The sequence below is a fragment of the Balaenoptera musculus genome, chromosome 3 (genome assembly GCF_009873245.2).
Source record: "Balaenoptera musculus isolate JJ_BM4_2016_0621 chromosome 3, mBalMus1.pri.v3, whole genome shotgun sequence".
Classification (NCBI taxonomy): domain Eukaryota; kingdom Metazoa; phylum Chordata; class Mammalia; order Artiodactyla; family Balaenopteridae; genus Balaenoptera; species Balaenoptera musculus.
Window position 1 is genome coordinate 113,214,871 of NC_045787.1, and position 23,805 is coordinate 113,238,675.

A 23,805-nucleotide genomic window follows, 5' to 3' on the forward strand; every position below is an offset into this window, starting at 1 on the left:
CAGCTGATTTTTGTGTGTTGATTTTGTACCTTACAATTTTGTTGAATTCATTTATTAGCTCTAAACTTTTTTGTGGGATCTTAGGGTTTTCTACATATAAGATTATGTCATCTGCAAACAGAGACAATTTTACTTTTTCCTTTCTTATTTGGATGCCTGTAGTTAATTTTTCTTGCCTAATTGCTCTGGCTAGTACTTCCTATACCATGTTGAATAGGAGTGGTGAAAGCAGACATTCTCATCTTGTTCATGAACGTAGAGGAAAAGTTTTTCAGTCTTTTACCATTGAGTATGCTGTTACCTGTGGGGTTTTCATATATGGGCTTGATTACATTCAGGTAGTTTCCTTCTATCCCTAGTTTATTGGGCTTTTTTCATGAAAATGTATTGAATTTTGTCAAATGCTTTTTATGCATCAATTGAGATGATTACTTGGTTTTTTCCCCTTCATTCTGTTAATGTGATATATTACACTGATTGAGTTTCATAGGTTGAACCCCATCTTGCATTCAAGGGATAAACGGTTTGGTCCCGGTTTATAAACCTTTTAATATGTTGCCAAATTTGGTTTGCTAATATTCTGTTGAGGATTTTTCCATGAATAATCATAAGGGATATTGGTCTATAGTTTTATTTTCTTGTAGTTTATTTGTCTGGCTTTGGTATCAGGGTAATGCTGGCCAAATAGAATGAGTTAGGAAGTGTTCCCTCCTCTTCAATTTGTTGAGAAGGGTTTGATAAGAACTGATGTTAATTCTTCCTTAAATGTTTGGTAGAATTCACCAGTGCAGCCCTCTGGCTCAGAGACTTTCTTTGTTGGGAGATTTTTCATTACTGATTTAATCAAATTTTCTATTTCTTCATAATTCAATTTTGGGTGGTGGCGTCTTTGTAGGAATTTGTTTATTTCATCTAAGTTATCCAATTTGTCATACAATTGTTCACAACATTCTCTTATAATCCTTTTTATTTCTATAAAATGAGTAGTAATGTCCCCCACTTCCATTTCTAATTTTAGTAATTGAGTCTCCTTTTTTTCTTAGTCTAGCTAAACTTTGGTAGTCAATTTTGTTAATCTTTTTGAAAACCAACCTTGGTTTTGTTTATTTTTTCTATTTTTCTATTTTCTATTCTATGTATCTCTGCTCTGATCTTTATTTCCTTCCTTCTGCTACCTTTGGGTTTATTTTGTTCTTCTTTTTCTAGTTATTTAAGATGTAAAGTTAGATTGTTGATTTGAGATTTTTTAAATGTAAACATTTAGAGTTATAAATGTCCCTCTTAGCACTGCTGTTGTTGCACCCTGTAAGTTTTGGTATGTTGTGTTTTCATTTGCATTTGTTTCAAGATACTTTATAATTTCCCTTGTGATTTCTTCTTTGACCCATTGGTCATTTAGGAGTGTGCTGTTTAATTTCCACCCATTTGTAAATTTTCTGGTTTTTCTTTTATTATTGACTTCTAGTTTCATTCCACTGTGATCAGAAAAGATACTGTATGATTTTAATCTTTTTTAATTTATACAATGTAAAATCTTAAAACAATAAGATGAGTTTTGTGGCCTAACACATGGTCTATCCTGGAGAATGTTCAGGTCCACGTGTAAGAAAATTGTATTTTGCTGTTGTTGGACAGAGTGCTCTGTATATGTCTCTTAGGTCCTATTGGTTTATACTGTTAAGTCCTTTCTCTCCTTATTGATTTTCTTTATAATTCTATCAATTATTGAAAGTAAGCTATTGAAGTCTCTACTTATTATTGTAGGGCTGTCTATTTCTCTTTTCAAGTCCATCAACATTTTTGTCACATATTTTGTAAGTGTAATTTTTGTTGCATATATGTCTTTAATTGTTATATCTTTTTGGTGAATTGACCCTTTTATCATTATATAATGCCATTCTCTGTCTCTTGTAAGAGTTTTTGACTTAAAGTCAATTTTGTCTGATACCTGTATAGCCACCCTTTCTCTTTTGAATACTGTTTTCATGAAATACCTTTCCCATCCTTTCAGTTTCAACCTATATTTGCCCTTATATCTAAAGTGAGTCTCTTGTAGACAACATATAGATGGATCATGTTTTGTTTTTGCTTTTTAAATCCATTCTGCTAATCTATGCCTTTTGACTGAGAAATATAATCCATTTGCACTTAGTTAATTATTGATAGAAAAAGTCTTACTTTTGACATTTTGTTGTTTTCTGCATGTATTACAGCTTTTTTTTTATGTCCCTTTTTTCTTCTGCTATTGCCTTCTTTGGGTTTAGTTAATTGTTTTGTCATTCCCTCTTTTAAATATTCTATACATATTTGTGGTTACCATGGGGATTACATATAACATCCTAAAATTATAAAAATTATTTTAAATTGATAACAACTGAAATTCACTTGCATACAAAACTCTACCCTTTTATAGCTTCTTACCTCTCCTTTATCTATTCTTGTCCCAAATTACATCCTTTTATATTGTGTACCCATTAACATAGATTTATAATGATTTTTATGCATTTGTCTTTTAAATACTGTTGAAAATAAAAATGTTAAAAGCCAAAATTACAACAATACTTTTAAAAAATATTTGACCATGTATTTACCTTCACCAGAGAATTTTATACCTTCATATGGTTTTGAGTAACCATCTAGCTTCCTTTCATTTTAACCTGAAGGACTCCATTTAACATTTCTTATAGGACAGGTCTAGTGGTAATGAATTCCTTCAGCTTTTGTTTATCTGACAGTGTCTTAATTTTTTTGAAAGATATTTTTACTAGTTATAGAATTCTTTGTTGCTATGTTTCTTTCTTTTTTCTTTGTCACTTTAAATAATTTCATTCCACTGTCTTCTGGCCTCCAAGGTTTCTTGCTGGTAAATTGGCTGGTAATCTTACTGAGGATCCCTTGTATGTGATGAATCACTTTTCTCTTATTGCTTTCAAGATTCTCTCTCTTTCAGTAGTTTGATTATGATGTGTCTTGGTGTGTGTCTCTTTGGATTTACCCCACTTCCAGTCTATTGAGCTGCTTGGATGTGCAAATTCATGTCTTTCCTCAAATTTGGCACATTTTCAGCCATTATTTTTTCAAATAATCTCTCTACCCCTTTCTCTCTTATCCTTTTGGGATTTTTATAATGTATATACTGGTCTACTTCATGGCATTTCATAAGTTCCTTAAGCTCTGTTCACTTTTCTTCATTTTTTTTTCTGCTTCTCAGACTTGATGATGTCATATGTACTAATTTGATTTTTTTCACCAATTTTTTTTCTTATGCCTGCTCAAATCTGCTGTCAAACCAGTGCATTGAAATTTTCTATTCAGTTCTACTTTTCAGCTCAAGAATTTCTATTTGTTTTTCATATATATAATTTCTATCTTTGTTCATATTCTCATTTTGTTCATGTATCATTTTCCTTGTTTCCATTAGTCTTTTGTTCATGTTTTCTTTTAGCATTTTGAGCATATTTATGACAGTTGTTTTAAATTCCATTGCCTTTGCTTCTTCAGGGGTTATTTCTGCCACTCTATTTTCTTCCTTTGAATGGGCCATATTTTCCTGATAGTTTGTGTACCTTGTGAAAAATAGGGCATTTGAAAAAAAATCCACCTTTTTCAGACCTTGCATACCAGTTCTGTACCAGGGAAGTCCTTCGCTAATTAACTGGTCATATATGAGGCTTGGGATCAGTCCAAGGTGAAGATGTAAGGTTTTCTCATGTGTCTTAGCTGAGCATGCATTTTGCCTGAGCCTGTGGGCAGCATTTTTTGATTCTCCTATGTACACAGTTGCTTTTAAATGTCTTAATTTCCCAAAGAGTTTACTTCACTTTACCCATACTCTTCTGTCTCAGGTGTCTGCAGGTCTCTAGTACCCTGCAGCTTTCATGAGCAGTGCTAGCTGTTTCTCCCTGCCTGAGCTTTGAGTTAGGCATCACAAAGTCCTGTCCTTTAGGAAGCCCCAAGATAGGTTAGAATATTGCAGAAAAGGTCTTTTTTGTTCCCTCTGGTTCATGGGATAGAATTAGGAACTCTGCTGCCACCTCCTCCAGATCAAGACCATTATGCTCTGGGGAAGCAGTGGTTCAGGGCAAGTAAAACACCATGGAATTTACTACCATTTTGAATGTGGCTTTTTATTGCTTGGGTGTTCACTTGGTTGTTGTAGACTTTAACCACTTAATAGCATTCCTATAAGGTTATCTTAGCCAGTTTTGGGTTATTTTTGATGTCTCTCTGGGGGAATGATGGCTTAGAGCTTCCTAGTCTGCCATTTTGCTTTATCTATGGCTTTTGAAAGGTTCATATTTGATGAGAGAATTGGACATGGCAGTTACCAAGCACTGGTTTGCAGATGCAGGGTTCTAGAGAAAAGGGGAGGAGTGCTTGGTAATTCTCAGAGTAATTGAAAAGGATTCCTAGAGGAATAATAATTGAGCTGGTACCTCTCGGGTGTTTTGATAAAGGAACTATCAGGAACACAGGCAGAAGCTTGAGAAGGGTGGAGGTGCTTGGGAAAAAGATTAGGATTTGAGATGTGAGGAATGCAAGGAGACAAAGAGGTGGAAAGGGATCAATTACAAAGGAGTGTATTTTCCAAGCCAAGTAATTTAGATTTGGTCGTGAGAGTGATGAGAAACCTTGAAAATTTAGTAGGGCAGTGACATGATCAGATTTGCCTTTGAGAATAAATTACTTTGGCAGAAGCAGCATGTAGGATGTATTGGAGCTGGGCAAGAATAAAGCAGGGTCACTGGTTACAAAATTTCTAAGACAATTGAGAGAGAGGATGGTGGTCAGAACCATGACAGCAGTGGTGAGATAGAGAGAAAGAGATATTTAGAAAGAAGAATTGACAGAATTTGGTGACTTACTACAGTTTGGGAGTTGGGGAGAGAGGGGTAGATGGTGGTGCTATTTCTGAAGTCAAGGAGTGTATGAGGAGAAGTCTAGAAGAGGAAGCTAATGAATTATTTTGAAATCATACAAGACATGGTGTATTGCTTTCATGATAAAAAGCAAAAGTGAAACATAGAGATGAGGCTGATCAGTTCAAGTCCCAGTCCTTTCCTCAGAGGTCACCACTGCTACCAGCTTGGTGTGTGTCCTTTCAGACCTTGTTTTGTGTATCTCCATATTTACTCAGAGAAAGTGGATGTATAATCTTTTATATATCTAACTTACATATTGCATACTCTATATCACTTCATTTTTTTCTTCATACAACAGACATTTTAGAAGTTTTGATAAGTCAGTGCATATGAAATTACTTCATTATTTTTGACTGCTGCATAGTATTCCACAGCATAGAGTTGCCCATTGTGCCCACTGATGGATACTTAGTTTTGTACCAAATTTCCTGTTCTAACAAATGATGCTACAACGGATATACATACATTTTACATATATCTTTGTAAATTAGTGTGATTTTTTTCCTCTAGGAGTAATTACTGAGAAGTGGAATTATTCAGTCCTAGGGTATTCACTCTTACTTATCTAGCTGTTACCAAACTGCCCTCCAATGGCTGATTGGACTGTACAGTGTGTAAGAGTGTTCCTTATACTGCACTCTCAACAACACTTGACATGATCATGATTTTTTTCTGAGTGAAACTGAGAGATCATTGCTTAATTTGTGTTTCTCTGATCATGAGTGAGGTTAGGCATGGTTTCTTTGCCATCTGTATGTCTTCTATGGCTCACTTGTTTTTATCTTTCCCCATTAGTCTGTTGAATTCTATTTTTCTTATGGATTTGTAGGAGTTAAAAAATTTTATATCCTAATCCTTCATCTGTTTTATGTCCTCATTATCTTCTTTAGTCTCTCGTTTATCTTTTAAATTTGTTCATGACGTGCTATTAATTTTGATGGAGGAAAATTTATTAATCTATTCCTTTATGGCTCATGTTTGCTAGGAATTGTTTTTAAAGAAGCCTTGCTGATTCCTATTTTCATAGGCATATTCACTCTATATTTCATTCTATCATTTTGATGTTTTAAGGTTTGAAATTGAGGTGTTAATGGGAAATTTGAGTAGAATTATCTAAATGTCAGGTGACTTTTTCAGAATGGAATCAAAACCTGCACTTGAAACATAGACCGGGGCTTCTCCAAGTGGAGGAGTTGGTTGAAACCACTGATGTAGATAAGATTGTCTAGAGAAAGCATGTAAAATTAAAGAGGAATGGGCCAGGGACACAGATCTGAGGAACACGTATATGAACAGAACTGGGTGAACAAAAGGAAATACAGGAGACCTAAAAGGAATAGCCAGAGAGGTAGGATGAAAATCAGGGAATGATGGATATGAGAAACCAAGGAAGGTGAGCTTTAAACAAGGCTGCAGTAGCCGTTGGTGTCAACTATGATATCCATCAACCCATACTGTAACAGTTATTTGTCTTTTTCAAGGAGATAACTTTACAGAGCAGGACCCCCTAGGTCTTATTCACTTTTCTTGATATATTCCTAGCACTGAATGTGGTGCCTGCCCATAGTGGCATTCATCCATCCATCATATATTAATCTATATATATACAAATCTTCTAATTAACCTTAAAGTCTTGTTGAATGAATAAATTTTGAAATCTTCCTCTTTCCTTGAACCAGTTTGTCAAAGCAAATCTGAAAACTGACCCAGAATTTTGAGAGGTGCTGGGACGTTTTTACTCACGCCATATAACTAATATTCCTTTGGTCCTGGCCTTTAATGGACAGAGGTGGCTTCCATGAAGACACAACTTGAGGAGACATGTGGGGTTTGACTGTAAATCTGATGATTTAAGAGGAATTTCGGGAGTGTCCACAAATGCCAGCTGCTCTTTAATGCACCCTGTACCTACCCTGGAGGCTTCATATTGGCCACTGTTCTTCTGACCTTAGTTATTTTGTAGATTTAGGAAGCACCTTTCCTTGAACTGTCAATCTGTAAATTGTCTGTAAGATGCAGTCCATTGGGTAAAGAATTAGAATTATTCATAAGATAGATTCTACCTCAGCTGGTGGTGAAATTACTCACTCAGGGTATAATTAAGTCATGGATACCCTGGCTTTAATGTGGATAAAGGTGGAAAGGAAATAATTCCTGTTCCAATTTGGGTGTTTTCTGATGTTTGACAAGCATCTGGTGTGTTCAGCCATAAACTGAGCACATCTCAGAGTCCCTGTAAAGGAGTTTTTTTTTTTTTTTTTTTTCCCCCAAGAGAATTGGAGAATAACTGACTGGGGAGGGAAGGAATAAGAAGAATTGAAAAAGCGTAAGGTTGCAAACAGGATGATAACAGTGAAATCTGATGCATAAGGACTAAGTAAGAAAGTTGTGGCTTGAGAGAGGAGAAAGCAGCAGAAAGAGGGGTCGGGTGAGAAGGTTCTAGGCTGAGGGGGCACAGGGCACGGATGGGCCAGGGTGTGCTGGGAGGGGTCAGGACAGGCTGGACCACCAGCAGGTTGGCCTCACAGAGGGCCCTGCATTGGTGATCCCCTTGACCTGCCCATACTCTTCTCCAGAGGTCATGTGTGGACATGGCCTGGCGAGTGCACGTGCAAGCTAACAAAATACAAACACTCCGATGTTGCAGACAAATTAAAATTTATTGAGACAGACAGAAATGCACCTACCCAGGACTACAGTTAAGCATTTACTATTAACCAAAGAGTCGTGTTCACATTCCAGATAAGTCTATGTGGGAAAGCATTCAGAATTTACTAGGTTTTTCTACTTTGCTATTTCATCTACAATAGGGACAACAAACTGACACTCAGGATTTGGAGGGCTCTCATTACAATGCTGCACATTGAACAGAGACAAACATCAGTGACTTTGAGAAAAAGGTATAAAAAGACCAAAACCACCCACTGTAGAAAGGGCTCTCGGATGTTACTGTACAGTGTGGTCAAGGTAAAAACTAAACAAAACTGTAGATGGCATCCCGTGAAGAGGAGAGGGGCAGACCTGGACAGATGTGCTGTCATTCACTGCTGGGCGTGGGAAAATGGGCATAAAGGAGGAGGACCTGATATAATACCTCGAATTCAGCATGAAAGTATTCCCATGCCTAGAATGTTCGTGGAAACAAAAAGACAGTAATATGGTAGACAACTAACCATTGTGGAAGAAAATTCTGGGGCTTAACTTAGATGCCAAGGAAATGGTATCAAATAAAAGAACCATTTATGGAATAAGAATAAAACTATTTACTAAGGAGGTTCCAAAAATGAGCCAGTGAAATTTCAACTCCATATCTGTCTCCAACTAGGAAATGATTATCACAGTACTATTTTTTTTTAATCAAGATTTTTATGTATACTCCATCACTAGCTAAAGGGCTCCTGCCAAAAGAGAGGAAAGCAAAAATTCTTCTAAGGATGAGGTAACTAAAATATCAAATCTTTACTACTTATGCAAAGTACCTTTAAAAAAAATCTAATGCTGTCTTGCCAAAGTGAGGCATGAAAAGTGGCGTTAACGTTGCTCCATTGATTTTGGGTTCCAGTCTTAGGAGGGCTTTTTATTTAATATTTTAATGAATCAAAATATCTTCTTGGAATGTCTCTGAAAATGAGCATCTCATTACCTTCCTGGGAATTGACTGGTGAGCACTCTTCTCCATCATTAAGTTAATGCTAAGGATCTTTAAGTGTCATCTTAATTTGACACTTGTCATAAGATAATTAGGCAAATTAAAATCAGTGTGGTTCACTCTGTTCCTAGAAGTTTCTCTAAGTGAAATCAATTTGTCGATTTTAATTTGTTCTCTTGTGCATTTTTCCAAGCTCAGAGGAGATAGTAACCATGGTTTTCTTTGATGGTCTAAACTGAGATTTTTTTTAGTATGTCTCGATTCTTTTATACATTCAATTGTAATTTAGCTGCAATTAAGCACCTGTTTTCTAAATTATCATCTCAGAGTTTTGTTCAAGTGAGAAAAAAAAAAACAACAACTGAAACAGAGGTGAAGGAGTTGAGGTCCCAATACAGAGCTTGCCTATGGTCATCTGATACCTAGGGTCCTGGCTGTACTCATGTCTATCAGGCCAAATGAGTTTGCCATATCAAGTAAGTTCATGTCCCATCTGAGCCAAGTCCAGGGATAATGCCACTGCATCTGGCCAATGCAGGGATTGGAAAATACTAGTTTGAGGTGGGCTGGTAAAGTATAAACAAATAGTTAGTTTGGAGCAGGGGCTGGTCAGCTGCCGCTGTAATCATGGTTTGGCTGAGTATATTTTTCGCCTGAGTTTATGTCGTCTCCTTGTAGACTGGCTGGAGTGCAGGAAGGGAAGAAAAACAAATGTGGGCAAGAGAGCCTTGCTGGCTGGCTGATGAGGGCATCCATGTGGGTGGAAACCAGGTGGGGCAGGAGCTTAAGGCCCTGTACTGAGCTAAATGGGGCCACTTTGAAGACTACTCTTTGGTACTTGTATGGGGGCCAGCTTGATAGGGGGAGAAATCCTAAAGACTATAGAGATGATGACCCTACCAAATTTGGAGATAGACTCTAGTCATGAGTTAACTTAGGGAAAAGAAACGCAATGGTAAAGGGCTTTCTTCATTAGTACCTTGACACTAGTGTCGGGGAAGGGATGAGGGCAGGACTAGCTCTTTAAAATCTAGCCCTAGTTTCCCATGTGCTGTCATGGAGTTCTTTCTAGGCCTCCAGCTGAGATTCTTTACAAATGATGAGCGATCAAAAATCTGTAGAGCTTTTATAGCCTCATCATGATGTGTGGATAGAGAGCGGCAAAACTGCAACATTGAGTTAAGCATCCTGAATTTTCTTCTGCTAAGGAACAGCGAGGGACTGTCTTCCCAGAGAGCAGAGGGTACGTGTACATGCCTTAGAAAAAGCCCTTGAGTAGGTAGGAAGGGAGGGGCCTGCCGCACACAGGACTGCTGCAAGCCCGAGGGGGGCTTGAGCTGAAATGAGAGAGATGGCTTGTGAAGCTGCCCACGTGGGAGTCGCATGGCTTCTGCGGGGAAAGCAATTTAGGCAGACAGAGGCTTATCCAAATCAAAGAGGCTTCCAATAACTCTGCTGCCGCAGACGGAAGCAGCCTCCTCAGTCTGCGGGCTACAAGTGCCAACTGTTAGTGCAAAAAAGGACTCTGATACACATTTCCTATTCCAGAAATGATGATCCAGGTCTGGACAAGCTGACAAATGTGTAATTGTTTTTCAAATGAGTTTTTAATAGATAGCCAAACCCTTTTTTTCTGACAGGTGTGTACAGTGTCTTCTGTACGTACTTACGTGTTTATGTACGTACAGAGAGAAGCATCCAGACACCTCTTCTAATAAAGGAGATCAGTTCCCCAAAAGGACTCTGGACTGAATTAAGGCTGTTGTTTGTAGGAAGCCAGATCGAGTAATGTGAAAAACTAATTTGTAATAATAGACCCCAGGGGTGGTGGGGGGCAGGGGGAACAAGGTACAGTGCGGTGTGTTTTCCACAACATCTACAGGACACAAGAAAAGCACTTAGACACGGTAAGGCCGGGAACCATGCTGTACTAACCACCAGTGTCGGTGATCGTGAAGGGTCTTTGACGTTTGAGGGTAGGGGCTCCCTGCGCTGTCAGAGTCCCACATAAATCACATGCTTGTTGCAGAAAACTCACGGGAGGGAAGGAGGCTCTAACTCAGCCAGCCTTCCCCTGTCTAAAAAACAAAACACAACACCCTTTTTCCCACACGCCGTATGCAAAATCAGAATGCTCCGGGAACAAGGAGTTGTCTTCCTCCGAACCTTAGGTTGGGTGGAGAGGGCAACAATGTAGAAGAGGCCGTGTGCCGTGGAGTCTCAGATACAAATGCAGGAACAGGAAGTGACTTGCAGTGTTGTGCGGACCTCACGTCCTCCTCCTTGTGGGGACTACCATATGTACCCGACCTCATCTTCTTTCTCGTCGTCCTCGTCCTCATCATCCTCCGTCACTGCCCGGGCGTGCACCCGCAGCTTCCCCGCTTTGTCCTTTGGTCCCAGCTCCCATTCATCCTCTAGGTCATCCAGCAGGACCACAGAGCCACCACTGCCAAAATCCCCTGAAGTTTCCTGCTCCTCTTCTGAAACATCATTAAGAAGGAAGAAAAGATCTGAGGTTAGTTTCTGCTTATGCCTCACGACTTCCTTAACTGTAGGGCAGAATCATGCAGTTCACCTTCTGAACATGAGAGCATCCCTGCCTACCTGGCATGGACCACAGGCTTTATTCTGATATGAGCCCCAGAATTCTTGAGATGTTTCTACCTTTTTGGGAGGTTTATCTGAGTCGCTCTTTGCCTGCAACCGTTTCTGACTGTCAAAAACTGTTGTCCAGTTCATTGGTCATAGTGAGCTCCTGGCACTTGGAAAACTAGCTATGCATTATCTCATGTGATTTCAGGGTTACTTTATCTCCATTGTAAACTCACTCACTGTAGACCATAACGACCTCTACAAATTCTTCTGCCCAGATCCTCATACAGTGAGTACCTGTAAGTCACCAGAGGTCATTGGGGGCTGATGCAGAAGGGCTTACTCACCACAGCTCACAGCACCCTGTTTCCTGGAGCCAGCCAGCTCGTTCCCGTATTTATCCACACACCAGCACTGCCCTGTGCTGCCGTGGCACTGCGTGGCTTTGTAATAGCCCTCCTCATTACACCGAGGTATGAATGCTCCTGGGAGAACGAAAGGTGCAACTTGAATCAGAGAAGTGCACAGATACTTGAGTTAATGCCCTCAAAAACAGACAAGAGGGCTCACACATCAGACAGGGTATTTACTGCAAAGCCAGTGAGAAAGAATGGCATGCTTGGTTATTACCTAATCAAAATTACAGGGCCCTAGGACTTGCTCAAGGTTAGATAGGATTCCTTCTTGGATGAGTTCTCTTTTTCCCTGTGGTTCTACTCTTATTAATAACTTTTTATTACAGAAGTTTTTCCAGTTTTATTGAAATGTAATTGACCTATAACTGACACACAGCACTGGATAAGTTTAAGGTGTATAGCGCAATGATTTGACTTATATGTTGTGAAATGATTACCACAGTAAACTTAGTTTACATCCATCATCTCATATAGAAAAGTTTTTTTCCTTGTGAGAAGAACTCTCAGGATTTACTCTTAACAACTTTCATATCTACCATACAGCAGTGTTAACTATAGATATCATGTTGTATGTTATATCCCAGCACTTATTTATCTTATAACTGGAAGCTTGTACCTTTGGACCACCTTCATCCAATTTTCCCACTGCCCATACCCTGCCTGTGTTTACCACCAGTCTCAAAGTTTGTTTTTAGATTACACATACAAGTGATCATACAGTATTTTCTTTCTCTGTCTGACTCACTTCGCTTAGGATAATGCCCTCAAAGTCCATCCATGTCATCACAATTGGCAGGATTTCCTTCTTTTTTCTGGCTGAATGATGTTCTTCTCATATATATATATAAAAACATATATGAACTTCTTTAGCCATTCATCCATTGATGAACGCTTAGGTTGTTTCCACATCTTGGCTAATGTAAATGATGCTGTCATGAATATGGGTGTGCAGATATCTCTTTGACATAGTTTATTCATTTCCTTCAGATATATTCCCAGAAGTAGAATTTCTGGATCATATGGTAGTTCTATCTTTAATTTTTTGAGGAACCTCCATACTGTTTTCCATAGGGCTGCACCAATTTATAATCCCAGCAACAGTGCACAAGGGTTCTCCTTTTTCCACATCCTTGCCAAGATTTGTTATCCTTTGTCTTTTTCATGATAGCCGTTCTGACAGCAGGACCTGATATCTTACTGTGGTTTTGATTTGCATTTCCCTGATGATTAGTGAGGCTGAGCACCTTTTCATGTACCTGTTGACCATTTGAATATCTTCTTTGGAAAAAATGTCTGTTCAGTTCCTTTGTCCATTTGTCAAATTGAATTATTTGTGGAATTTTTTGTTTGTTTTGTTTTTGCTATTGAGTTGTATGAGTTCTTCATATATATTGATATTAACCCCTTATCTGATATATGGTTTGCAAATATTTCTTCTCATTCCATAGGTTGTCTTTTCGTTTTGTTGATTGTTTTGCTGCGCAGAAGCTTTTAAGTTTGATGTAGTCCCACATATTTTTGATCTTGTTGCTTGTGTCTTAGGTGTCATATGCAAAAACTCACTGCCAAGGCCCATGTCAAGAGCTTTTTTCCTATGTTTTTTTCCTAGCAGTTTTATTGTTTCCAGTCTTACATTTAGGTCTTTGATCAATTTCAAGTTAATTTTTGTGAGTGGTGTAAGATAGGGGTCTAGTTTCATTCTTTTACATGTGAATATCCAATTTTCCCAGCACCATTTATTGAAGAGACTGTCTTTTGAATATATTAGTTGATTGTATATGTATGGGTTTATTCTGGGCTCTCAATTATGTTCTGTTACTCTATGTGTGTATTTTTATGCCAGTACAACCTTGTTTGTTGACTGTAGCTTTATAATACAGCTGGAAATCAGGAAGTGTTCTTCTTTGTTCTTTCTTAGAATTGCTTTGGCTATTTGGGGTTTTTGTGGTTTCATATAAATTTTAGGATTGTGTTTCTATTTCTGTAAAAAAAAATGCTACTGGGATCTTTATAGAAATTGCTTTGAATCTATACATGACTTTGGGTACTATAGACATTTTAACAATATTAATTCTTCTAATCCATGAATATGGGATTCCTTTCATCAATGTCTTACAGTTTTCAGCATAGAGATCTTTCACCTCCTTGGTTAAATTGTATCATCTGCAAACAAAGAAAATTTTACATCTTCCTTTCCTTTAATGTGCTGCTAGAGAATTTTTGCATCTGTATTCATCTGGGATATTAGCTTGTAGTTTTCTTTTCTTGTAGTGTTTTTTATGGCTTTAGTATCAAGGTAATGCTGGCTTCATAAAATGAGTTTGGGAGTGTTCCCTCCTCTGAAATTTTTTGGGAAGAGTTTGAGAAGGATTGGTGTTAATTCTTCTTTAAATATTTGGTCAAACTCACCAGTGAAGCTATCTGCTCTTGGTCTTTTCTTTCTTGGGAGATTTTTGATTATTGATTCAATCCCCTCACTAGTAACCGGTCTGTTCAGATTTTCTATTCCTTCCTGATTCAATAACATTAATACTTGAGAGAATCGTAGGATTTTTTATCCTTTATATGCTTTTAATGAGTGGCACAATTTTTAAAAATATATCTTTGCTTTCCTGGAATAAATACTACTCGGTCATGATATATTGGATTCAATTTGCTGATCCTTTTGCATCTATGTTACTAAGTGATAGAGGCATATAGTTTTGTTTCTTCAATTTCTGTATCAAAGCAACTAATTTGTAAAGTGATTCAGGTATTTTTCTTTTTCTATACTCCAGAAGTTTTGTATAAAATGAGAATGATCTCTTCCATGGATTCACCCATAAAAATATTTTGAGCCTGGTGCCTATTTTAGGAGGTGACAGTAGTATTTTGATTTAAAATTAATGTGTTTTTTTTTTTTTAATCCTGTTGGGTCTTCTTTTTCTTCATGGCCCATACTCATAGTATCCTTTTCAACTAGGTTTTCGTAATTGCTGTAAGTTGGTTTATAGCAATGGTTTCCAAAGTGTGGGCCCAGGACCAGCAGTTGCATCATCAGTGGGAAACAAACTGCTTAGAAAAGCAAATTCTTGAGCCCACCTCAAACCTACTGAATTAAAGACTTTGAGAGTGGGGCCCAGCAAACTATGCTTTAATAAACTCTTCAAGTGTTTCTGTAGTTCTCAAACTGTGAAGTTTGAGAACTACAAATTTATACTATTCATCTATATCTGAGGTTTACAGCCCATTTTTAAATTCATGAGAGTATTTGAGGCTTTCACATTGTCAAAGTTTTGTCTATTTGATTTCTTTTTGCTTTAGTCTTAACTGTGTTGTCCTTATAGCTTTTTGATTTGAAATTTTAGTTTTTTTTTTTTTTCCAGAAATGCATTTGAAGCTATGAATGTTCCTCTAAGTTTCATTTTAGTTGCTTCTCTGTTTTTGGCACATAGTGCTTTCATTTTCATTCAGGGCTAAATGTTTTGTATTTTTACTTTATTTCATCTTTGACTAATTATTAAAAAAAAAAAAAACCCAGACATATAAGATTGTGTAACCTCCTTTTTTACTTCTATTTGTATTGTGTTGTAGAGAATGAATATCATCTATGATACTTCTTTGAGATGTTTAGTTTATTTTCTTTTGTGTAATCTATGACAAATGTCATGTGTGTTTGAAAAGACTGTCTATTCTATGCCTATGTACAGGAATACATATATAAAAATGCTAATGAATTATGTTGTTCATTTCTTCTTTTGTATACTTGAACTGTAAGTTTTCAAGAAGAGGTATATTGGAGTCTCTGATTAGGCTATAGATATGAAAACTCCTCCTTGCAGTTCTGTTACTTTGTGTGTGTGTGTGTTTTTTTTTTAATTTTTATTTTATATTGGACTATGGTTGATTTACAATGTTGTGTGAGTTTCAGGTGTACAACAGAGTGATTAAGTTATTCATATATATGTATCTATTCTTTTTCAAATTCTTTTCCCATTTATGTTATTACAGAATATTGAGCAGTGTTCCCTGTGCTGTACAGCAGGCCCTTGTTGGTTATCTATTTTAAATGTAGTAGTGTGTACATGTCCATCCCAAACTCCCAATTTATCCCTCCCCACCTCCACCTTTCCCCTTTGGTAACCATAAGTTTTTCTATGTCTGTGAGTCTGCTTCTGTTTTGTAAATAAGTTCATTTGTATCATTTTTTTCGGTTCTGCATATAAGTGATATATGGAAACAATGGAATATTACTCAGCCATTGAAAAGCAACATGGATGGACCTGGAGATTATCATACTAAGTGAAGTCAGACAGAGAAAGACAAGTATCATATGATATTGCTTTATATGCAGAATCCAAAAAAAAAAAAACTATACAAATGAACTTATTTAGAAAGCAAACAGACTCACAGAATTAGAGAATGAACTTATGGTTACCAGGGGGAGTGGGGGAGGGATAGACTGGGAGTTTGGGATTGACATGATCATATGGTTTTTATTCTTCACTTTGTTAGTGTGGTGTATCACACTGAATGATTTGTGGATATTGAAAAATCCTTGTGTCCCTGGGATAAATTCCACTTTACCATGGCATATGATCCTTTTAATGTATTGCTGGATTCAGTTTGCTAGTATTTTGTTGAGGATTTTTGCATCTATATTCATCAGTGATATTGGCCTGTAATTTTCTTTTTTTGTGGTATCTTTGTCCGGTTTTGGTATCTGGGTGACAGTAGCCTCATAGAATGTGTTTGGGAGTGTTCCTTCCTCTGCAATTTTTTGGAAGAGTTTGAGAAGGATGGGTGTTAGCTCTTCTCTAAATGTTTGATAGAATTCACCTGTGAAGCCATCTGGTCCTCGACTTTTGTTTGTTGGGAATTTTTTAATCACAATTTCAATTTCAGTGCTTGTGATTGGTCTGTTCATGTTTTCTATTTCTTCCTGGTTCAGTCTTGGAAGGTTCAGTTCTTTCTAAGATTTTGTCCATTTCTTCTAGGTTGTCCATTTTAGTGGCATATAATTGCTTGTAGGAGTGTCTTAGGATCCTTTGTATTTCTGTGGTGTCAGTTGTAACTTTTTCATTTCTAATTTTATTGATTTTCAGCCTCTCCACTTTTTTCTTGATGAGTCAAAGGGTTTATCAATTTTGTTTATCTTCTCAAAGAACCAGCTTTTAGTTTTATTGATCTTTGCTATTGTTTTCTTTGTTTCTATTTCATTTATTTCTGCTCTGATCTTTATGATTTCTTTCCTTACTACTAACTTCGGGTTTTGTTTGTTCTTCTTTCTCTAGTTGCTTCAGGGGTAAGGTTAGGTTGTTTATTTGGGACTTTTCTTGCTTCCTGTGGTAAGACTGTATTGCTATAAACTTCCCTCTTAGAACTGCTTTTGCATCATCCTGTTTTCATTGTCATTTGTCTCTCTCTAGGTATTTTTTGATTTCTTCAGTGATCCATTGGTTGTTTAGTAGCATATTGTTTAGCCTCCACATGTTTGTGCTTTTTTCCAGTGTTTATCTTATAGTTGATTTCTAATCTCAGCACTGTGGTCAGAAAAGATGCTTGATATTGACTGCAATTTTCTTAACTTTACTAAGGCTTGCTTTGTGACCCAAGATGTGATCAATCCTGGAGAATGTTCCATGTGCACGTGAAAAGACTGTGTATTCTGCTGCTTTTGGATGGAATGCTGTATAAATATCATTTAAGGCCTGTGTTTCCTTATTGATTTTCTATCTATCTATCTATCTGGATGATCTGTCCATTGATGAAAGTGGGGTGTTGAAGTCCCCCACTATTATTGTGTCACTGTCAATTTCTCCTTTTATGTCTGTTAGTATTTGCCTTATATATTGAGCGCTCCTATGTTGGTTACATCTATAGTTACAATTTTTATAATGTTACATTTTGTTTTAAAGTTATGGGTATAGCAATTGATGACATAACAACATAGTAAATGTAACATTTCAGCAAGATAATAATACCTCTTTCTCTTAAGAATTGAAAACAAAGTATTTGCTCTTGTCAGATTTTCTCAGTCTCTGTCTCATAATAAATGAGTTTGGCCCAGTCACATTTATGGTGATTACAGATATGCGTGTTTTTATATCTACCACTGTATTTTGTGTTTGCTATCCATCTTCCCCCTTTCCTGCTTTCTGTTGAAATGATCAAGTTTTCTTTATTCTGTCTTCCATAGGTTTAAAAACTATATATTCTTTTTCCAATATTTTTACTGTTACCTTAAAATATGCACTGAGAAGCATATTTTTCTTAAGTCTAAAGTTAATCTATATTTTCTTTTATTCCTGAATAAACCAGACACATTTTTCTCACTGACCCCAGCAGTCTGAAATTTTAATTCTACCTTGATATCAAAACATTTTTATAGTTCATATTTGTTTAGATTTAGCAGCATGCCTTATTTCTTTTCCACATTGTATCTCAATAATTCCTTCTGGTATTGTTTGTCTTCTGCATATTAAAACCTTTAGTAAGTCTACGGTTAGTAAGCTTACTGAATCTGTGGTTTGAGAACATGTCTGTCATCACACTTGGATGATCACTGAGATAAATTTAACATTCTAGGTTCAAAGTGATTTCCTCTCAGCACTCTGAAGATAATATTTTCTCTGCTTAAATCAGTGGTACCAATCTGATTCTCACTCAACTGTAGGTAATATTTATGACAGTTTTTAGTTTTCATTTTTCTTAGGGGGCATGTGTGTTTGATGATTGTGTGCTCATCTACTATGGGACAATTCTCCTCAGTGTAACCTGAGTAGTAACATTAATCAGCCATGTGAAGATGGAGGTTTCTGCTTACCACTGGCTTCTACTGCCTAATTTTATTTGTGATTTTTTAAGAGTGACTGTGTTTTTAAATTGACCTTTTATTTTATTTCATAGAACAGATCTGGAAAGAAGAGTGGCATGGCAGACAGCAACCTCAGATCCAGCTGATTGTAGCAACTGCTCACCAAGCTATTCCAAGATGACCACGTTCTCAAAGATCACAGCTAGGAAGTTGCCCCCAGAAAAATCCCTCCTAAGTGACAGGTAAGTCTGCTGGTGCTGCAATTAGAAGTAGTGCCCATACTCTTAGTTAGTTACTCAGCCAGCACCCCTGGTCTTGAGGGAACAGAAGGAAGGACAAAAAAAAAGCAGATGCTTTCAATAACCAAAAAGCAGAGAAGTTTTTGAGAACAAGTAGAAAGGTGAGGAAATGCTGATCCTCCTCCTTGAGCTGCAGTTGGAAAACAAGAGCAGTTAATAGACCAAAAAAAAAAAAGCATACTGGGTTGAAGCCCCAGGTTGGTAGGAAGCAGATGCTGCTCTATATCTATAATGTAATATAGAATTACCATTTTTTTCTAAGTAGGCAGTAATTATAACTGACTATAATTTGTTATTGCTAGGAATCTGAATGCCCCTGAATACACATGTGTTATATTAGGAGATTTCCCCATGCAAAAAATAATTTGTAAGCAGAGAAATGGTATTTTTATGAGTCAGCTAGAATAATATCCCTATGTGGGGAGATGTGGTAAAGTGAGCTTTAAAACTAGGTGGGCTTCACAGTAGGAAAAAGATAGGCCTTTCATTCCTGTGAACTGGGGAAAATAAAAGATGAGACATTTTATCTGAGGCCACATACTTTAAAAATATCTCATTATCAATGAAGCAGTAAGAAGATATCCATGCATCCAAAAATAGCACTCTCTATTAGTTCTCTTAAGCACATCACTCAAACCCAAAATAACCTCGCACATGGAAGAATCAGATCCTTGAGCACAAGTCCTTGCACTGGAGGAAAGCCCAATGGAAAAGAGATCCAGAAAGATGCTTTTATGTCGTCAACGCTGGAGAAGAACCTACACTCAGGTCCAGATCACAGTGACTTTGGAGTTCTTGGTGAGCTGAAAAGGGTGTTATCAGAAGTGGAAAGTCTAAGGCAAGCCAGTGAAATAAGTAATTTTCAAAAGTAGAAGGAAGGAAGTAAGATGCACTTTGAGGTGGCACAAACATCAGATGAAGAGGAATGGCCAGAGTTCACAGACCAATCTGCAAAAAACGTGCCCGTTTCCTTCAAGAAAATAGATAAATGCCTGAAATGGCAGGCTGTTTAGGCGGTGAACCTGCTTCTGAATGCTTAACAAGAATAATTCGTGTTGTAGCTGTCAGCTCTCTTTTTAAAAAGCAAGGGAAGCAGTGCAGCCTCTTTTTTGGGCAATGGCCTGGTCTGCGTGCTGCGGAAAGGAGGGTTTGGAGCTAAAGGGAGCCTTCAACAGCCAGCATTTGTTACCTTTACCTTGGCCACAGATTTGCATGTCAGGGAAAAAACACACTCGCACAACCCACTTGCTTCCTTCCACCTCAACATTTGGACAAAAGGTAAGAGGAGAAACGTAGAGACAGGGTCCAGTGATCATGCACATGAAACACATGTGTTTAAGTGCACTCGAGTCCTTGGCCCCTGTCTGATAAATTTAGAAGGGACTCAGCTCATCTTCCTCGTTGAATGGACAACTTGATCTGGAGAATATAGGAAATTCTATAATTTAGAGATCTTATCATTTTAACTTGGAAGGAACACTTGAGAGCTCCGTTTAATGGCCATACGTGAAAGAAGGAAAAGCCAAGATCAGGGAGGGGTTAGCTCGATTTCAGCCTGGTGACCTGCCCACTGGTCATGGGCTGACCTTTGACGTCTCCTCCCGCTGATGGCGCATGCAGCATTTCTCAGCCAGCTAACTGAGCCTCAGAGATGTCCTGTGGACTACCACATATCACCAGCTTCCTGGAAGAGCCGTCTCGGGTAAAATGAGGCATTTTTTTCACACAACACTGGTCCCTAATTGAATAACCATGGCTGTGCTCAATATTACGAGAGACACGGATGGTTTAATTAGTTGTTTAAATGAATGGCAAGAAATGGTACTTACCCAACAGGCTTTTCCCCTTGCTCAACTTCTGAATCCTGTTCATTTCATTCTGGCAAGGGAGACCTAAAAATAATTTATGAAAGTCAGTTTCCAGATGGTAAGGGATATGATCGCTAATGATTGGCTTCACTCTTGACATGAAATGTAGACAATGACACACCTGGGAGTGGAATTACTCCATCTGCTGTTACTACGCAGCAAAACAAATTCAGGCCATTAGTGGCACTCATTTTTAAAAAACAACATTTTATACCACTAGGTACTTAAAATAGTATTGGGGGGCTACTTGCACTGTACAGGAATCTTTCTTCCCACCACCCATTCAAGCAAATAACAAGTGTCTCATCAGTGATTTCATTATTTACTTCCTTATATAAAGGAAAAAATATCTCTTATCAGCCAAGACTTCTATGAGGTGAGAACCAGGATGATGATAGGTTACTAGTGGGTACGTGTGTTGAATCCACAGACTGTGACAAATACTTAATCTACCCCAGGTCTTACTGCAGGATAGAAAGACAATTAGAATGGCTACTTCCAACCTCATGGCTCACTACCCCAGGAAAGTAAAGCACAGGCCTCAAGGGACAACTATGAAGATACAGAAGAGATCCAGAGGGACAGAAGGGTGACACCTTAACTCTGGGCTTTGCCACCTCCTAGGTAAGTACTTTGGGCCTGTCTCTTTCTGTCTCTCAGCCTCCAAGTCTTCAGTGATAAAACAAACATGTGTTACTACAAACGAGCTCAAAACTGTCCATTCTCAAGTGAAGGGCTGATACAGTGGGAGCCACATGGCTAAAGTAGGGCATATGAAAGTGTGGGGTACCCTTCTGACTTCCACTCCAAGCAAAAAGAAAGGCGACCTCACTAATCTTAATTTTACTGTGACCGGCCTTTGCAGATGCTGTGGCTCTGCTATCTGCTCATGGTTCTCCAGCAAAGACCATGACATTTGGATTCTCAGGGCACTTACCCTACCTCTGTAAGTACAAGTGTGGGGTCTGCAGAAGGTACCTGAGTGCCTATTTACCTCTGTTACCCTTCGGATTTCACAATGCCACCTGGTCTTGCTGCTCATTCCTTGAGAGAAACTGACTATCAAATACATGTTTTTGACTTCTGGGTTTACGATGATTTCAGAGTACAGGAGAAAGATACCACCTGAAACCAACAAAAAAGAGCCCAAACTCCATCTTTGATGATTAAAAGTAGCATCTATAGCAAATAATGAACATTTTTCACTGAATTCTCAGAATGCACCAGTGAATGTTTTAGAACTTTCTCCTAATTAATTTAATCTTTACAGTCACCATATGAGGTAGGTACAAATGGAAATGCTCATCTCACTATGAAGAAATACAGAGAAAAAAATCTTTAGGCGTTTAGAAGACTGCTCCTGAAGAAGCATCACAATCATAAACACTTGCCCAGTTTACTAGGAAGAGAGTTTCTAATTAATTGTCAAGCCCCTTTCTCAAACTGTCCTATAGTAATTTTAAAAACTCTACTTATTGAAAGATAAGTAAAAATGAATCAAGACTGAGACCTACTCAAAATGCTGCAAGAAAAAGAGAGGAACGAACAAGAAAAAACTTCAGAAGAAAAATTTGTAACAGAAAATGTATGCTGCTGAGAAGAAAATATTTACCAAAAATTCTAATGAAAAAAGACCATCTACAAGTATTTTAATGCACAGATGATACAAAAGCTCAAGGATATAAATGACATAAAAAGAGGAAAATTAAGCCGTTAAAGAAAGGAAGGCTATATCTGAAGCAACAAAACTGATGTGAAACGTCCATGTGACTGATGAGAAGAGACTAAACACGTGGGACAAAAAAGTTTTAATTCTAGAGCTCAAAAGAGCATAACATGTCTCAGGAAAAAGCGATTGATTGATGATATAGCCTGAGCAAAACTAAAACATGTCCAAGGAAGTTCATATCCGTGAAAGGTAAAGAATCCTTTTGGCTTCCAGGCAAAATGGTCACAACACCACCAAAAGGGAGAAAAATTCGTATGGGTTCACTCTTTCAGTAACTACATCCAGGGCTAGGAGAATAACGTTAAGGTATCAAGAAAGCAAACTATGATTCCAGGAAGTTTATACTTAGCATCTTTGCTTCTGTATAAAGGAAATTTATATATTTTCAAACATTCAAAGACTAATTCCCATGAGAACTTCTGAAAAAACTTCTAAAACTTGGCAATAAAGAATGATCTCAAAACCAGTCAACACGAAGAGTTTAAAAGTGCTCTTTAAAAGCTTTATTGGGCCAAAGAGGTACCCAGATCCTTAAATGTAGAATATCTACAAATTAACCATAATAAAAATACAAACTATGAATACCTATGGCCTATAGCTAAAGGGGAGAAGTACACAAAATAAGAAACAAAGAACGACAACAAATTATTTTGCTCAACTCCTCCTAGATGCCATTCTTTTCCATAGGTGGGTCCCGGCTCCCTCCCACAGTTGCTGAAAGGGCAGCCTATCTGGAGACATCGCATGTGGCTAGGGGCTCAGCTGTGTCTTGTGGTTAAGGCAGTTACTTCCCTCTCGGGGCCCTGGCATTACACCTCCAGGTGAAGTATTAGCAATGAGGCTTCACTTCACTCAGCCTCAACCTGGAGCTAAAGCCACATGAATTCGTATGAACTCAAGCCCAAAGCTATCATTAAGCTTAATGCTGAACCACCACAAGCATTCCTACTGAAGTAAAAAGCATGGCTATTATTTAACATCGATTTGGAAGAACTACCTGATGTGATTAGAAAGAAATGAGGTATAAAAATTGAAAAGAGAAAAAATTATCACTATTTGCAGATAATATGACTGCACACCTGAAAAATTCAAGGAAACCAACCAGAAGAACTATCATAAATAAAGTGAGGATTTAGTATGGTGGCCGGGAACAAATTTAATAGTGAAGCAATCACCAGTGAGGAAATATAATGGGAAAAAATGGATTTTGTCTATACTGGCAACAACAGTAAACACAAGGGAAGTATAACATCTGTGAAAACAAAACTTGTAGCTTGCTGGTTAACAGACAAATCCTGTTCTAGGATAAAAGGGTTCAATATTATATAGCTATCAACTCTCTCTAGATTAATCTAATTTTGCCTGATTCTAAAAGAAATACCAGTTTTTTTTTAATTGAATGAACTGATTATAAAATTCAAAGAGTTCAAACATATAGGACATATAACAATATTCTGAAAAAAGATTAATGGTAGGAGAGAGTGGTCCACTAAATAATAAAACATGTCAACTAGTAGGACAGAGCACCCAG

General features: G+C 37.6%; 1 protein-coding gene across 2 annotated transcripts in view; it reads right to left on the minus strand.

Annotated features, from left to right (window-relative positions):
• Positions 1-7,563: 7,563 nt before the first annotated feature.
• The window catches only part of SPOCK1 (SPARC (osteonectin), cwcv and kazal like domains proteoglycan 1), a 549,728-nt gene continuing 533,486 nt past the window's right edge, over positions 7,564-23,805 (minus strand). For both annotated transcript variants that reach the window (XM_036848672.1, XM_036848671.1), the window contains 3 exons: positions 20,507-20,569; positions 11,514-11,651; positions 7,564-11,054 (listed from right to left, as the gene is read on the minus strand). In XM_036848672.1, the coding sequence (XP_036704567.1) occupies positions 10,864-11,054; positions 11,514-11,651; positions 20,507-20,569 (392 nt within the window). In that variant the 3' untranslated portion in view covers positions 7,564-10,863. The remainder of the gene's footprint in view (positions 11,055-11,513; positions 11,652-20,506; positions 20,570-23,805) is intronic.